This window comes from Malaya genurostris, chromosome 2, assembly GCF_030247185.1.
Source record: "Malaya genurostris strain Urasoe2022 chromosome 2, Malgen_1.1, whole genome shotgun sequence".
NCBI classification, from domain to species: Eukaryota; Metazoa; Arthropoda; class Insecta; order Diptera; family Culicidae; genus Malaya; species Malaya genurostris.
Genome location: NC_080571.1, coordinates 286,351,416 through 286,369,360, shown reverse-complemented (window position 1 = coordinate 286,369,360; position 17,945 = coordinate 286,351,416). Strand labels below are relative to the sequence as shown.

The 17,945-nt window shown below is 36.6% G+C and overlaps 2 protein-coding genes across 3 annotated transcripts in view; one reads left to right on the top strand and one right to left on the bottom strand.

Annotated features, from left to right (window-relative positions):
* Positions 1–8,994, bottom strand: part of LOC131430427 (carnitine O-palmitoyltransferase 1, liver isoform) — a 63,479-nt gene extending 54,485 nt beyond the window's left edge. The window contains exons 1-2 of one of the 2 annotated variants that reach the window (XM_058595420.1): positions 8,963–8,994; positions 8,670–8,885 (exon numbers count right to left, since the gene is read on the bottom strand). The gene's annotated coding sequence lies outside the window, so the exon portion shown is untranslated. Of the gene's footprint in view, positions 1–8,669 lie in introns of both variants that reach the window. The other variant, XM_058595419.1, reaches the window with a different exon arrangement.
* A 7,266-nt stretch (positions 8,995–16,260) lies between these two features.
* LOC131427150 (large ribosomal subunit protein eL38) lies at positions 16,261–16,829 on the top strand. Its single transcript, XM_058590089.1, has 2 exons — positions 16,261–16,398; positions 16,477–16,829. The coding sequence occupies exon 2, from the start codon at positions 16,478–16,480 to the stop codon at positions 16,688–16,690; it is 213 nt and encodes a 70-aa protein (XP_058446072.1). The 5' UTR covers positions 16,261–16,398; position 16,477; the 3' UTR covers positions 16,691–16,829.
* The last annotated feature ends 1,116 nt before the right edge of the window (positions 16,830–17,945 follow it).

Here is a 17,945-nt window from a genome sequence, read left to right as displayed (position 1 = left end):
GCTACCGCGCCATGATTAGCGATTGGTTCTTCCCGTTACTTGAAGAGGAAGACTTGGACACCATTTGGTTCCAACAAGACGGCGCTCCGTGCCACACAGCCAACGCTACGATCGATCTTCTGCGCCCAGTCTTCGAAGATCGAATTATCAGTCAAAATTCGGATGTCGTTTGGCCGCCTCGGAACTGTGATTTGACGCCGTTAGACTATTATCTTTGGGGGACTGTCAAAGATAAGTGTTATGTGGACAAGCCAGAGACAATTCAAACCTTGAAGGACAACAGCCATAAGCTGCATACGTATGGCGTACTGCAAGGCCAGCCGAGGCAGCCATTTGAATAAAATTAGATTCCACATTTAACCGGAAGGATTGTACTTTAATATGAAAAAAAAATTTGAAATCAGATGAACCGTTTGTGTTTTATTGCATGTTTAAGAAAAAAAAAGTTACATGGCGGACCCTGTACTTCCCAAGAAAATAGTAAAACTCTCACCATTAGCCTGTGTCCTATAGAGTTAAAGAAAAGTGTTCTGAAGAATCATACAGTAATATGAAAAAGACATCATTGCACCACTAGGCGAATTAAAACAGGTTACATTATTTGAACAGACAACGTCTGAATACTCCATAAAAATGCAAAAAATTTATAATTAATTGATGAGTTGGCATCTACATCTAAAAAATTGCACCTTAATCCCTGTTCTGAGTTCTTTTAGTTTGAAGAGTTGTTGACTGCAATAAAAATGATAAGCGAGTCAATCTTAAACGAAAGGGAAAAAAATCGTTTTCAATTCGAAGAATAAGATGTTCGGATTAGTACCACTAAAAAATGCACAGTCCTATCCGAAAACCCTGAGCGTAGCTTCCACTCCATATCAAACTTGTGAATTATCCTTCGTTCCGCTAATATACTTGATAATTACCACACTTGATACTTTTACAACTTTCGGAGACCATGAAGTCTAGTAGACAACAATCGAGGAATGTCGAAAAATGTGAAGAGTCATGAAAGTAATATCGCAAGTGATGGGAGTAGTTTTTTTTAAGTTTTATTATCATCGTGGTCCAACAGTCAAGTGCCCACCGGTCCCAGAAAGTACGACAAATCTAATTTACAGTTCGTGTAAGGCGTGGCGAAGGCCGGTTCAAACAAACCACGGCGATAATAAAACAATTTCCATCGGCCACAACTGTTAACAGATTGCCGCAGCTCTATCAGCTTAAAGTGTTTATGGTTTGTCAGTTGTTTGTTCCGAAAAAAAAACTTAAGACAATGGGCAAAGCGATCATAATAAGCGGATGTTTTTGATGGGGTAACGTTGTGCCATCCAGAGCTGCAAATTGTCAGTCATGTCAAATGACCTTGACAGACTGACTAAAATCATCTTCAACTGTAATCGGTACGGTCAAAGTGTCTGTCAAATGCAGAGATGCCAGATATTTTCATAGCATATCTGTATTGTTTTGTAAAAAAATCTGTAAATATCTGTATTCACTAATAAAATGAAATTTCTACAATAAAATGATGATAAAAATGTTATTCCAATAAATTATGGTTATAGAATAACAAATTTAATGAGCATTCATTATTCATATCTACGTAATTTTCTTCTTAAGTATGAAAATGTTGACTTCATAAGTTGACATGGAATTTCAACGTCCAATACGCAACGTCAAGTCGGGTCATAAAATTCTCAGTCTGACAAAGTTCCATGATGACTTTCTTGAATATGAGTTCCAATTGGTTTCAAATTATAAATATATTTCAGTGCTCATCATCAAATATCTGCAAAAAAGATATCAATTTCAATTCATGATTTGCCTGTTTTATCTCGTTACTGTAAACAAACTCTAATAAATAGCATAGGTGGAAAAGTTTAATTTTTTTTATTACTTATTGGAAAATCTGTATAAATCTGTATTAAATTTAGAAAATCTGTAAAAAATCTGTACTCTGTATTCAATCTCTATGTACATGTGAAAATCTGTATAATACCGATAAATCTGTATAAATGGCATCTCTGGTCAAATGAGATACTCGATAGTTCAATGACCAAGAAGAAGTATACTCAGTCAAAGACAGGTGACGCATTTTCTCTCTCTCATTCTCCTATTCCCTGTTGAAGTAAAAAAAATCCATGAGAGTACTAACATAAACATAAATTGATAAAGTCTTTGTAAAAAGTCATCGGATTTCGGAGTTTATTGGTGTACATGAATTTAATTCAATATTTATGCTGCTTGATTAATATTTAGTCACATCGTAATCAAGCAGTGACAGGAGAAATGAAGATAATATCAATCGCATCGGCAATCAATTAGGGGCCTGGTGAGTATAATATCAAGAGAATTTAAGTTATGACAGATCGGCTCTCAGACACTCAATATATGATGATTGGTAGAGCCTGGTTGGCAGCAGTCCAGTGACATAAACTTTTCAATCTTCGTCGTGCAAAGTTGCTCGTTGATAGTGACATTTAGCAGCTCTGGTGCCATCATGACATTTGCGAGTACTGTTCCACCCAACTAAAGGAATACTAGACATGACAGTTAAAATGGTTAAAGAATCCAATTTGAGTGTTTTGTCTGTTAGTCTGTGACAAAACTGACCGAAAAAACACAAATCATCTACACTCCACCACGACACACAGAAAAACTATCCAATTTTTGTCAAGACTTATCTATTAATATTTATTACAGATAAAATTTACGTAAAGCTTATGATTTTTTTCTCCAGATAAAGGCGTTCATTCACCTGTGACTCTTATTAAAAGCCCAATAATTCGATTATTTCATTTTTAAATATCATTCAACATCGTCATTATTTTAAAATGGATTACATTCTATTTCTGAGAAAATTAATAACCTTTACAATGAATTCGACGTCAACATTTCAAAAGGGCATAAAAAAAGGCGGGTGGGTAATGTCAGAGACATAACTGAATGTCGTGAATACGAAAACAACTGACATGTTCTTCAACACTTCCGAATATCAATTAGTTGATCAATTGTATGAATTATGCAAACATTTCCTTTTTTCACATTTTTCGCAAAAACAAAGAAGGCTTCACTTGATCTCGATTACTGTGAATTTCACACAGCGAAAAGTGCACAAATCTAATCAAACAGTTCTAAATTTGCACTAAACTGAGGTTTTTTACCTTCGATTTGCGAAGAAGAGATCCTAATAGTTCTTTAGGAAACTTTCAGAGCCATTAGAACGGCTGATTTTGTGTGATGCTCTCCACCGTTGTTCTCTTTTCGTTATTGTTTCACCAATGCAACTGGCAGCTGTGACGTAATCGCTCTTGTCGGAAGCGAAACTAGCTTTAAAAACGACACACAATAAATCTGCTCGCAGTGGCGATAGAATCCAAACTGATCCAATTTTTATTAAGAGATTTCTTTTTACGTGATATCTTTTGTAGCTTTTTCACTAATGGGCGGTCCTAACGGCTATAAAAATTGCAGCATATAGAATTTTAATTTCGATTATTTCATTTTGGATTTGCATTTCATTGAAAGAAACTATCAGGATGCTGTACGGGATTCATTCCTGCCTTTCAGAAGGACCAAATTGTGGAACTCACTACGATATTAAGAACTGTTCGGAACATTTGCTCGAACGATTTGTTGTACAGCAGCAGATATTTTGTTCTCTTCCTCAGAACGCGTTCTGATGGGCTGGTGTTGACATGGGTCAAATGAGACAGGGTTTTCAATAGTGTACTATTGAAAAACTTCAATGCTGTTGCTATACACGTCCAAGTTGAAAAATTTCGATTCTATTGGTAGTTAGATTATATAAATCCTTTCACAGATCTCTGAGCTATGAGCTTTCAAAATACGAGAAAGGCAAACGCGCCTTATGAATTATCCTCTTTGATACTCGTTTATACCAAACATTTAAGAAAAGTTTAATTTTGAATTGTTTGAGGTTATCCCTGGGCGTTAGCACAACCTTGAGACAGATTGAACGATGCTGACGCGATCCCAGGGCTTGTCTGTATCCTTATTCAATTGAGAAGGATGCACACTAATGGTGCCATGTAATGTCTGACAAGAAGAGGCAACAATACACAGAATGGGAACAATAAAATGGATACGTTCCTCTTTCTGAGAGTGCCAAACTTGTCAGGCATTGTCCATGCTACAACAAATACTACACTTTGATCTAGGGTAGAGAAGCGATCCACTAATCAAGTTTGATCTCTTTTGCAGTATGCAGTTGGTTTTATGATGACGGAATCATATACTATTTGTTACCTCTTGGAACCGCAAATGGAGTGGATAACAGCGCCCGAAACATTCACACATAGTAATTTAGTTACTTGTTGGAAATAACTCTCTCTTAGATTACATTGTAGTATGCTTGGCGCTTTCTCTAACATTCGACACTTTTATTTAGATCCAAACTAATGATTCACTCACTCATCAATCATCATTCATATGCTACTATGCAAAACATATATTTATTTCCTCTTCCAAGATTGTAGATTAAGTGCACCATCAAGCCATATTTAGTAAGTATAATTTCAATTGAATATCTTCTTTAAATGTTTCAGCAACGAATTTGCTCATGGTGAAAGGATCAATGCACAATTCCTGGCAGCCAGTGTTCAATTGGTCAACATAGACTAGTTCGTCTGACAAGGAATTGAAATTGTATATTCTGGATCCATAAATGGGCCCGGTTTAGAATCTGCGCTATTCAGCTGCCCGACCGGTAAACCCAGAAAAAAAAAGAATTGTTTGAGGTTATGTCACACAACTGAAATTTTTTTTCCTTTATGGGCTACTCTGGCCGAGGGGGGTGGTTACAACGATCCGCACTTTCCATACCGGACGAACTAGGCTATGGTGCCCAAATGAACACTAGTAACGAAGGAGGAAACCGGCCTATCATTGATAGGTTCCCTCCAGCATGTAACCCAAGCGACAGATTCCTTTACGGTTATCAATTTGCAACGAAAGATACGAATATCTTCTATTGCAAGTTCCCCAGAGAGTTTGTCACTTGGGCAGGAAGTGTGTGCTTCACCCTGTAACCAGACAATCATTGAGTCGTGCGTCTGTATCGTATTGGTATTTTGTCATCCTATCAACTGCTTCTGTGTCTTAAATGTCCTCGTCGATGAAACTTTGCAAAATTTCGCTTTGTATCCGCTTTGGTCTTGGCCCTGCTTTCCTATATAGTCTTTTATGTCTGAAGCGGTACAAACGATTATTACTTTAAAGTTCCTAAATAGATGTAGATATGTTTGATCTACTAACACTATCCATTCTAATTTACTCTGATTGTTTCTATCTTTGTCGAAGTTACGTTACATTTCCTTTTCTCAATTGCATCGCTTTTTTTACTATGCCAGAGAAACCTTTTAATATCTCAATGTGATAATTTATCAAGAATAAAGAAATAATAATAATTACTTTTTTTCTGGGTTTACCTGTCGGGCAGCTGAATAGCGCAGATTCTAAACCGGGCCCATTTATGGATCCAGGATATACAATTTCAATTCCTTGTCAGACGAACTAGTCTATGTTGACCAGCTGAACACTTGCGGCCAGGAATTGTGCATTGATCCTTTCACCATGAGCAAATTCGTTGCTGAAATATTTAAAGAAGATATTCAATTGAAATTATACTTACTAAATATGGCTTGATGGTGCACTTAATCTACAATCTTGGAAGAGGAAATAAATATATGTTTTGCATAGTAGCATATGAATGATGATTGATGAGTGAGTGAATCATTAGTTTGGATCTAAGTAAAAGTGTCGAATGTTAGAGAAAGCGCCAAGCATACTACAATGTAATCTAAGAGAGAGTTATTTCCAACAAGTAACTAAATTACTATGTGTGGATGTTTCGGGCGCTGTTATCCACTCCATTTGCGGTTCCAAGAGGTAACAAATAGTATATGATTCCGTCATCATAAAACCAACTGCATACTGCAAAAGAGATCAAACTTGATTAGTAGATCGCTTCTCTACCCTAGATCAAAGTGAAGTATTTGTTGTAGCATGGACAATGCCTGACAAGTTTGGCACTCTCAGAAAGAGGAACGTATCCATTTTATTGTTCCCATTCTGTGTATTGTTGCCTCTTCTTGTCAGACATTACATGGCACCATTAGTGTGCATCCTTCTCAATTGAATAAGGATACAGACAAGCCCTGGGATCGCGTCAGCATCATTCAATCTGTCTCAAGGTTGTGCTAACGCCCAGGGATGTCACACAACTGAAAATTTTTATCATAAAATTGTGATCATATTTCCGGTGGCATGTAGCAAAAATTATGTTGATTCGTTAGATACAACAAGAGATATTCACGATCAAAAACTTATCACTCTCTCAGAGGATAAATTTTGAAAAGGCGCCCCATAGTAAAGTAAGTCGTATTCACGACAACAATTGACAGATTCTCTTTGTTTACTTTCTCTTTCGACTATATCTGCGTTATTAAACAAATGTTCGTTGCATATTTGGTACTGTTAGAAACATGGGAATATTGTCTTCTATTCTATACGAATATTTTGTAAGTACACGTCAAAATTAAGTAGATATTAACAAAAGAAAAAGTAAACAAATAGAAACTCTCATTGGTTTATATGACCTTATGAAATGTTGGCGTCGAATTGTCGTTATATTTTGCTGGCTTTAAAATTATTACATTCTGGAAAAAAAGGCCGTCCCCCAAATCGTGCCGCCCTAGGTCGGGGGTTCACGAGCCTAAGCGTCAATCCATCACTGACCCCTATTTAGAAACCAAAAACAGAGTCTTAGATGAAGAAGAATAGTTGTCTGGAATTTATCAATTCAACGAACTCGAATTAAATACTCACTCGAAATGATATCTTTAAAAAAAATTAAAATGCTTCGTTTGGATGCTTAAAATTGATTTTGTTAGGAATTGCTTTTTTTATAAGTTTCATGAAATTTTCCAACATTGGTTCAACTTGTACGACAATTGGATTCAATGTTGCTGATGTTATACTACTGAACCTTCACTGAACCAGAGTAGTGCCATGTGTTAGGACAATAATTATAGACAAATGCGGAGCGAACCGAACCGAACCGTGCGCGGGCCGTGCGAGTCACTGGAAACAATGAACTTCTGCCGTTGGCCCTCGAACGTGCCGGTTTGGTGGTACCACGGCGAGAAGGTTGATGATTGTCAGGCAGTTTTTGAAAGTAAGTAACATAAGTAAGCGCACAAAAGTGGACGGTCGGTCGGTGGTCGTAAAACCTCTTGTATTCTCCCATGTATATATTGACTTGACTATACGCGATGTATGCGCGCCTGAGGTCACACAGCCTTCAAGCTGGGTTGGCCGCAAACATTGGACGCTGGTGTGGAAGTTGGATGAGCACGCGCGACGATGCCGACGGACGGCAACGGATCGAAAAGGTTTGTTTTCGATTTAGAATGATGGTTGCTGCTTACTTTGACCGATGTTGCGTAAATACTAACTGTGTTTGAGCGTTGGCAGCTATTGGATGACAAACCTGTTTCTCGTGCTCTTTTCGATGCCCTGTAAGGGCTGATCAAGTTGGAAGGCCTACGAATGAACGGGGTTTGTTTATATGCTAATCTAACAAAGAAAAACGATTTTGATTGGTGAATCCTGAATGAGTGTGACAAGCTGTTACAAAACGCAGTGAAGTAAGAAATCACGATCAGCAACTATCGAACAAAGTTGCAACACTTTTAGGGTGAATGCGTGAGGTGATAAAATTAGGAACAGTGACATACATTTGCCATTTTGGCGCCTCAATTAACATAGCAATAATTCGATTTTGTTGGCGATTGGATGCCACTAGTAAAGTTTACGATGTGTCGCAAATGAAAACCTCGTCATTTACCCTTATCACATGTTAGTCGACTAGTCTTACTCTGATCTTTCGCCTGTGCTCGAATGCAATTACGGCTAACCAATGCACATATGCAGTGAGGTCTACCGCCGGCTACAAGTTGAACTACGCGCTAGATTAGCCATTGAAACTAGGTAGTTTGCCTCATTAGAAAACGCTGGTTCTGTGCGAAGTTCGTTCTAGGTAATTTCCGTAAACAAGTTTACGTTCTAATGATATTCCGTGAACTTTGAACTCAATATGTTAGCATATTGAATGTTAGCTTTTAATTGTTCCAATAAAATTACAGTAGAACCCAACAATTTTGTTGCCACGTTTAATCCGTTTAATCGAGCTACCTGTTCAAGTAGTGCTCGATTTTTAGCGTTTCACAAAATGTGATGTTACTCAATTGCTTTCCGTTGTGGTGCATATCTTTACTGACACTTCAAAGATTATTACTATACTTTAAACTCGAATAATCGTCCTCCATATAACCTACAGGTAATGTAATAAACACAGCGGAAAATTACATCTATCTTTTTCGCGGAACAAACTATGGATCGTCGTAGGGCTCATTGATGAATAAGTGACTTATTACAAGGGACGTGCATTTTGACGGAATCCACTCACAACATACACGCGTACACCAACTTTACTCACGCACCCATACAGACAAATGCAATCGATCGAAAGTAGGTCAGCGAAAAATTAGGCACGTTGACTGACAAGAGCTTTGTGATATGCTTTACGGTATCAATAGTAGGCCCTTTGGGCAGATGGTAATTAAAAAGCATCGCTCGGTGGAACTTACCTTAACAATCTCACTGTATCAGTAACCGTAATGATTTCACGATTCGTTAGAAAATGCTACAAAAAATTCAAGCTTTTCACTCTATTTATAGACGAATTTCACTAGTTTTATCTGGAAATAGCCTTGTGACGTTACACGATCTTGTGTCCAAATCAACAATGATTTCGCATCGCAAATTTCGATAAGTTAGCGACCCTACTATCAGCTACGTGTTTTCTGAAAAAAAAGATCAACACTACACGAACATTTGCAATTGAAAAAGCTATGCAGCGACGAACGAAAATAATGCTTACATGCAAACCACGACTCAAGCGAGACTGCTCTGTGTCTGTCCGCTCTGCTACGAAAATGAAACGATAAGGGACATAAAAAAATGTCAACAGAACACAGCAGGGAAACTGTCAAATGTTTTGTAATGACAACCGGAAAGGCGCGACATCTTACGGATTTTGTGCAACATTTGTTAATGGTAACGAGGGGTCCTACGATTAAAGTTTGTTTAGTAAATGGTAGTTGGAACATATACTGTGGAGTCACGATGGACCAGCCCGGTGGTAATAATAAGGCGCTCCAGCTAGTGCTATCGTAACCAACCTCTCAGTCCTTCGGGGCCATCAAAGCTAGCAAGTCAGTGAGAGCAAAGTAAACAAAATGAAGTAAAATACAACACTTCATTGATTGTGAAAGTCAGTATTACAATTTGGCAGCGCACTTTTCATAACGATATCACATTTATAATCAAACATAAAAAAATCAACTTTCACAGCTAAATATCACAGATATTTAGCAAAAACGAACTTATATACTTTTTCGTTGTTTTCGTCTTTGCGGAAAAGATGATGGTCACGAAAACTTGGCGGCCTAGCAGGGACTTGCGATGGACGGTTTCAAGATAAACCGACGACACGACCTGCCACTCGACTATCAAAACTGTATCGCAGATTTAACTACCCCTCAGTAACTGGTAATGTCAAAATGGAATCGCTTGAAAAAATGTTGGAACTGGCAACACAAGTTGCTAAATTATTGATTTTGAAAAACAGTTACCAGTAGCCTTGGTAATCACATATGGAATGTAAAGAAAAACAAAACATTCTTACTTAAAACGGAATCTGAGTGTAGTTGGCCCGCTGGCAGGTATTAAATTTATTCTTTCAGAGATCTGCCATAGCTGCATAATCTGCCATAGAGATTGTGTCGTATGTCGCTTTGAAGTCAATGGCGCGTTGTATTCTCGATACTTCTGGAGTAGGGTAACAGAGGTATTTTGGCCACTTCATATATTTTGGCCCACCTAACAAACTTTATCAATTTCATCGGATTTTATCGATGTTAAGTAACCCATGTTGCATCAATTTGAAGCTAATCACATTAAATTACCTATTGCGGAAGGGGTTTTCAAAGATTTTATAACATTTGTGGGATATTTTTTCAAAGTGGGCCAAAATAAAATCAATCTTAAAGTGGGCCAAAATACCTCTGTTACCCTACTTGTCTCATAACGAATGTGTAATTCGTAGTGGCGTACCGTACCGGCAACGCAAATTATTCACTACCTTCAGAAGGAATATATTCATCTATCACATTTATCACTTTCATAAAGTTCCCAGAAATACTTACATTCCTCGTTTAAAGTTTCAACTTTTTTATGTCGTTTATTTTGAAGTCCAGCCTGCAGATTTAATAAAAAATGTATCTGTACAAGAACATTCTTGGTTTTGCGGCACTTTTTTTATTTGCACCGCCAGGTTAAGTCGAAACTCGTTTACGTTCGGCACGACAGTAAAGACGTTGCACTTCGGTGCAAATAAAAAAGTGTTCTGTAAGTAGCAGAAACTTTATGTCTGCCTAGCGGTTTATGTTGAACTGCTAGGTTACATAACAGTTCAACATAAACTGTTATATACTGACGAGTCGAAGACGAACCATAAAGTATAGAATTATTGTTATTTTTTGCAGTTTTTTGTAAAAGATTTTTAATAATCATGAAATGTGGAATTATTCCACAACTGTTTCAAACTGTTTGTTTATTTATTCTGGTGCTCCTTGGTAACTAGTTCAAAGAAACTTAAACAGTGTTGCACGAAGAGTTAGTTTTCGTCGTTTTCAAGGGGTCGCTATATTAATGGTAACTGGTGGTGGTAAATCGCTCACGAACACTTTTTATTCCGATTTTTCTTCGGAGTGTCGGAGTGTCAGATTTTTTCCAAGCATATTGTTAGGTTGATCAAGAGATAAGTATATATATATAGTTTTTTAGAAAATAATTTACATTCTATTTAATCTGAAAATGAATCTTAAAGTGCCTACTTCTCATCTTCCAACCACAGAGAACAGATATCTAAGCTAGTACAAACTTTTTCAAAAAAGCTGTGAAAAGCATACAAGTGAAAATCCGTTAAAATTCACCATTGCGTACGACTTTGCACGCATTAATTACCATTATATGGAAGTTCGAACGCAAGAGCCCATAAGCAACTGCTGAGCTACTCAAATTACTTACACACATTGAAATCTCTACTTGGATGTCTTGGATCTCCGTGCTGCTTCAACGCAATACAAAATCGAACCCATGTTCTGTTTCGATATTTATTTGCTTCTGGCCTGCCGCCACTTAATTTCGGGTGAAAATTACCAACGCAATTGAAAATAGCATTGATGACTACAAACTTATTTTACATCGGAGTCGATAATTAACGAGTCGTGAGTCTAAAACTAGAAATGTATTTAAAAAAAAATTAATTTTCGATTTTTATTACACTGATAAAAATCGACACGTTGGACTAAAGTATTCTACAAATAAATGAAAATATATTGAAACACATAGATATTACACTTGAATTCCATCAAGAAAACATCAGAATAATTTCAAATGTTTGACACTTTTTATGCAATTGATCATACAATTACTATCGAATGTCCAAGCATATAGTTAAAAACTTATGGAAATTCCTAGATTTCAATAAATGTTACACTTAATTTCCATAAACTATATATACATACAAATTAAATTTAAGAGAAAATGTTTTGATATAAGTTTGAAGTACCATTTTTTTAATAAAAAAATGTGAATGCAAAATAAGCATACAGAATATGAAAAAAAAAAAAAGGCGGGTGGGTAATGTCAGAGACATAACTGGATGTCGTGAATACGAAAACAACTGACACTGTCAACTGTCGTGAATACGAAAACACTTAACACTTCCGAATATCAATTGTATGAATTATGCACGCATTCCCCTTTTTCACATTTTTCGCAAAAACAAAGAAAGCTTCACTTGATCTCGATTACTGTGAATTTCACACAGCGAAAAGTGCACAAATCTAAGCAAACTGTTCTTGATTTGCCGTAAACTGAGGATATTTCCCTACGATTTGCGAACAACAAATCCTAATAGTTCCTTAGAAAACTTTTAGAGCCATTAGAACGGCTGATATTGTGCAATGCTCTCCACCGTTGTTTTTTCCCAATGCTAATGACTGGCAGCTGTGACGTAATCGCTCTTGTCGAAAGCGAACTAGCTGTGCAGACGACACAAAACACATCTGCTCGCAGTGGCGATACAATCCAAACTGATTCAAGATTTGTTGAGAGGCTTGTTTCTACCTGATTTCGTTTGTAGCTTTTTCACTAATGGGCGGTCCTAACGGCTATAAAAATAGCCGCATACAGAATTTTAATGTCGATTATTTCATTTCGGATTTGCATATTTTATTGAAAGAAACTATCAATATGCTGTAGGGATTCGTTTCCAGCATTCAGAAGAGTCAAATTGCGTAATTCTCTACGACATTAAACTCTGGAAAATTTTTCGCAAAAAAAGGCTTCACTTGATCTCGATTACTGTGAATTTCACACAGCGAAAAGTGCACAAATCTAAGCAAACTGTTCTTGATTTGCCGTGAACTGAGGATATTTCCCTACGATTTGCGAACAACAAATCCTAATAGTTCCTTAGAAAACTTTTAGAGCCATTAGAACGGCTGATATTGTGCAATGCTCTCCACCGTTGTTTTTTTCCCAATGCTAATGACTGGCAGCTGTGACCAGGGTTGCCACATATACAGATTAATCTGCATTTTACAGATTTTTCAGATAAATTTGTGACCAAGATTCTGTATTTGCAGATTACAGATTTTTGGCAAAAAATACAGATTTGTACAGATTTTTTATAGCGAAAACACTTAACACTTCCGAATATCAATTGTATGAACTATGCACGCATTCCCCTTTTTCACATTTTTCGCAAAAACAAAGAAAGCTTCACTTGATCTCGATTACTGTGAATTTCACACAGCGAAAAGTGCACAAATCTAAGCAAACTGTTCTTGATTTGCCGTGAACTGAGGATATTTCCCTACGATTTGCGAACAACAAATCCTAATAGTTCTTTAGAAAACTTTTAGAGCCATTAGAACGGCTGATCTTGTGCAATGCTCTCCACCGTTGTTTTTTCCCAATGCTAATGACTGGCAGCTGTGACGTAATCGCTCTTGTCGAAAGCGTGCAGACGACACAGAACACATCTGCTCGCAGTGGCGATACAATCCAAACTGATTCAAGATTTGTTGAGAGGCTTGTTTCTACCTGATTTCGTTTGTAGCTTTTTCACTAATGGGCGGTCCTAACGGCTATAAAAATAGCCGCATACAGAATTTTATTGTCGATTATTTCATTTCCGATTTCCATAATTTATTGAAAGAAACTATCAATATGCTGTAGGGATTCGTTTCTAGCATTCACAAGGACCAAATTGAGGAACTCAACGCGTTCTGATTGGCTGGTGTTGACATGGAGCAAATGAGACAGGTTTTTCAATAGTGTACTATTGAAATACTTCAACGCTGTTGCTATACATGTTTAAGTTGAAAAATTTCGATTCTATTGGTAGTTAGATTATATAAATCCCTTCACAGATCACTGAGCTATGAGCTTTATAAATACGAGCAAGGCAAACGCGCTTTATGAATTATCCCCTTTGATACTCGTTTATACCAAATATTTCAGAAAAATTTAATTTTGAACTATTTGAGATTATGTCACAAAACTGAAAATTTTATCATAAAATTGTGATCATATTTCCGATGGCATGTCGCAAGAATTATGTTAATTCATTAGATACAACAATAGATATTCACGATCAAAAACTTATCACTCTCTCAGAGGGTAAATTTTGAAAAGGCACCCCATAGTAAAGTAAGTCGTATTCACGACAAAATCATGTGTGTGCTCTATAAAATATATATTATTCTACTTACAACTTCAACAATGTCACTTAATAGTCAATTATAGAAATCATTCTCTTCTCAAAAAATCAACTTAGCTTACAACTATTGACCAGCAAGGCATTTTACCAATGAATAAAGGCAATTTAATCTCGAGCCTGTGTGACTTGAAACGAAAAGGCGGAATTATGAGCTAATGAACCATCAACTACGCCGAATTTTTGAACTAACATTTGAATCGCTGTCTTGACTCTTCGCGCTTCCCTTGTCCTGTGAAACAAATTATAAGAAACTACCGAAAATACTAACGATATTTCTTTCGTGTTTTCATCAACAGCCACAAGACCCCTTCTTTTCAAGAATTCTAAAACCTTATTCACGTCATCTTCAACTTACCCGTCATCTGAAAGTATCAACGTATTGTGAATTATACATATTTGAAAAAAAAATCGATAAATAGGAATTTACCCTCTGTCTAAAATATCCAATATATGGGGCGAGAACCTTATTCAATCAGTACTGTTCTTATTGCTGTAGCAATTTTGTTTTAAAGTTTTATTAATATGTTTGACACTTGCTATTGCCGCAATAGTCAGGGAAAATAAAAAATAACGAGAAGACATATGTGCATCAATAGGCGGAATCTTCAAACTGGCATGTGATGAGACAGGGCGCTGTCATGAGTTTACAAAGTCAATTCTTAAGTTCCAACCTTTCGATATCAACCTGTCCGCACTTCAAACTAAAATGTGGTTACACTCAATTAGGGTATGGATAGCACATTTTACATTTATGGTTAACGCTTTTGAAGTACAAATAGGAAGTTTTTGATTTCTTAGTGTGCCTAGAAACTTGAATTGTATACGAACATTTTAAGAAAGGTGTTGATTCTTAGCAGTGTAGTGTATGTTTACCGATGCTTTTGAACAAGGGGCTATTAAAAGTGTACCATTACTGATTTCTACACTGAAAATCATTTTACCTATTTTTTAGGAGAAATCATTCATTGTCACTAGCTATCCAAAATTAGGTCGCTGTCTGCTTTGTTTTTTTTTTGCTCTCTAAACCAACGATAGAGGCGGCAAATCTCTTATTTTGCCCTGGGCTCCAAATTTTTCCCAGTACGCCACTGCCTGTATGAATATTATTTTGTGTGTTTCATACTATTAAGATCAGGGCTTGTAAATTGAAGCATCGAATATTAACAAATCTGTGCTATTGACACACATTCGTATGTCAGGTAGAATTCACAGCGCAACCTAATCAAGGAGAGCTGCTTCGTTGTTTCATTAGTTCATGAATATGCCCGCTTGCTGAGACCTATGCTTCATGAGGTTAGCATTTGATGAATGGTTCTCATATTGTAGATGCCTATGAGGAAACTAGATTCATAACTTTTAGTTTCGATGAATAATAATTTAAAGAACATTGCTTTTAGTGTTTCTAGGATATACACACAGTGTAAACTGCCAAGAAACAAATTGATCGTTTTGAAAATGTGCTCAAATGCAAAATTTCTGCTATAAAATGTTTCAAGTATGTTTGAAATGTGATCAAATTTGGTCTTGGAATGCGAACATTATGTTAAAAATGATTTCTGTAAACCTACACTTTAAAAATAAACCGTAAACATTGCCTATATGACTTTGCTTCGCGTCTTGTAGCACACTGTGAAGCGTGTTTTTCGTACAATACTAACGAGAGCGAACCCTTCATTTCATTACATTGCTCATGGATTGCTTAGTTCATGCTTAACTGAGACTGAGAGCACAGACAATTTACTTGGCAAAGGGGAATTGGTCTGCTCAGTAGCATATACTCTCACGCATCCAGTTTCTCTCTAATATAGGTCTCTCATTCAGCTATGTCAAGCAAAGTGTTCACAGCAGATGTTTTTTGTTGCTTCGTTCGTTTGAGGATTCACAATACAAGCCCTGATTAAGATAAGTCAATAATTTGTGAAACCTGAAAAGGGGATTTTAAAAGGTCGGAAGATTATAATATTAATTTTGAAATGAAAATACAAAAGAAGTATTAATATAGCTCTAGCAAATACAAATTTGTATTATTTATTATTATTATTTGTATTTGGGGCAAGCTTTGTGTTCTCTATAGAATCGGTAAATTGGCTTCCCTTCGAAAAATGAATAGAATCTTGTTTATTGTGTTTGATTATATTTTTACGAAACAGTTTACTTATGTTGGTACTGTAGGGAAAGTAACAATGCTTCTGACAGCGAAATAGAACCAACCTAGTATTTTGGCTTTAGGCCAATTGTATGCAGATGACAATCGTGTCACCGCGGTGCTAAAATCGAGCGCACTCTGTACTTTGATATTTACTCTTTGTTCTTCCAGGTGTCGCTGTAGATTCTCCGGAAATTACACCGCCGCCATATTTGTGTTTCTTCGGCCTTTCTTTCTCGGGTTGTGCTAAACGTCAACAGCACACGTTCCGTGAGCGGAGAATTTTTTCGTTCTAAATCGAACATATAGCTTTAAAGTGAGTGTTGAACGTAATAATTAATTGATTTTTCAACTACTAATGGATTCTTGTTTTACATTTGGTGAATATCTGCAGAATGCCGCAGGAAATTAAAGAAGTTAAAGATTTCCTCATCAAGGCTCGCCGGAAGGATGCCCGTGCCGTCAAGATAAAGAAGAACGAAAACAACACCAAGTTCAAGATCCGCTGCTCCCGATACTTGTACACGCTGGTAGTCCAGGATAAGGAAAAGGCAGAAAAGCTAAAGCAGTCGCTGCCGCCTGGTCTACAGGTTAAGGAGGTCAAGTGAATTCCTTAGTGATTGTTTTCTGGAATGTTTTGGATACACGGTTCAATTGTATTAAGATCGAGAACTAACAGCTGGTTTATGTCAACCGATTCCAATAATAAATGCTGATCAGGAGGATGAATTACCTGTAAAATTCCAACTCGGTGTGTTCTTTTTATTTTGGCTGTCGCTGGAGTTAATTGTATTTACGACAAAAAAAAGCAATATTCGGAATCAATTCTCAGGTGATAAACCACAGTATCGTAAAAATGTGAATCATATATCGTAACTAATGACAAGTCTGCAGTCTATGATTTGTAGGTTGCTTAAAATAAAACTGACAAGTTAATCTCGTAGTTGCATTCTGATCCGGAAATGTAAGTATTTTATATTGTATTTGAGATGCAAAAACGTGGTCATTTCTAACATCGGTCGATAGAAATTAATTTTGTGTTGAGAAGTATATTCCATCGGAAACTCTGGCGATGAAAACTAATATTTTCATTTTTCCAAATTTTTTTTTCAAAGCTTTCTTTTTGTCTAATTGCAAGCATTATATTACATACACCCTTATTCTGAATAACGACGTGTCGTTTTTTCGATCGTATTTCATTCCTATTCCTAATAACGCTAGCAAAATCAAAGGTAGCTAGGATTCGATCGAAAAACCAATACGTCGTTATTCAGCATAAGGGCGATATTCTTCGATAGCTCTCAAAAACAACGGACTCGAAGAACAACTCATTTCACTCGCTTGATAATTAAAATAACTTTTCGTTTGAAGGATGTATTTCCGTGGAATACAATCATTTTTGTGTTTTCAAAGAAACGTTATCCTGGGAAACCGCGCATTCTGTTTATTTTTTTATTGTTTTATTTTGATCTGTATTTCCCGGAAACGACACATTCTGATGAAAGTCGGCTCTTTCAAGTTCATTACTGGTATTAATTTATTGAGGCCCGGAAAAATGTTTTTATTGCTCATAGTGAAACATACCTTGGAACCTTTTCTTTTGATCGTTCTATCAACGACACGACCAGGCACTCCGAAGGAATCGGAATAAAATGTGTTCGTGAGCGATTTACCGCCAGTTACCGCAAATAAAGCGACCCCTTGTTAATAATAAAAATGAAATTCTTAAACAACACTTCTGGTTGCTACAACATAGTTACCAAGGTACCCTAGAAAAATAAACAAATAAATTGATAAAGTTCGTCTGAATTCGAATATCGCAAGATTGCTTCTGTGAAGTTTTGAAGATTATTTAAAATATTT

Excerpts from the sequence above, each read along its gene's own strand:
- LOC131427150 (XM_058590089.1), top strand. The coding sequence starts at position 16,478 with ATGCCGCAGGAAATTAAAGAAGTTAAAGATTTCCTCATCAAGGCTCGC.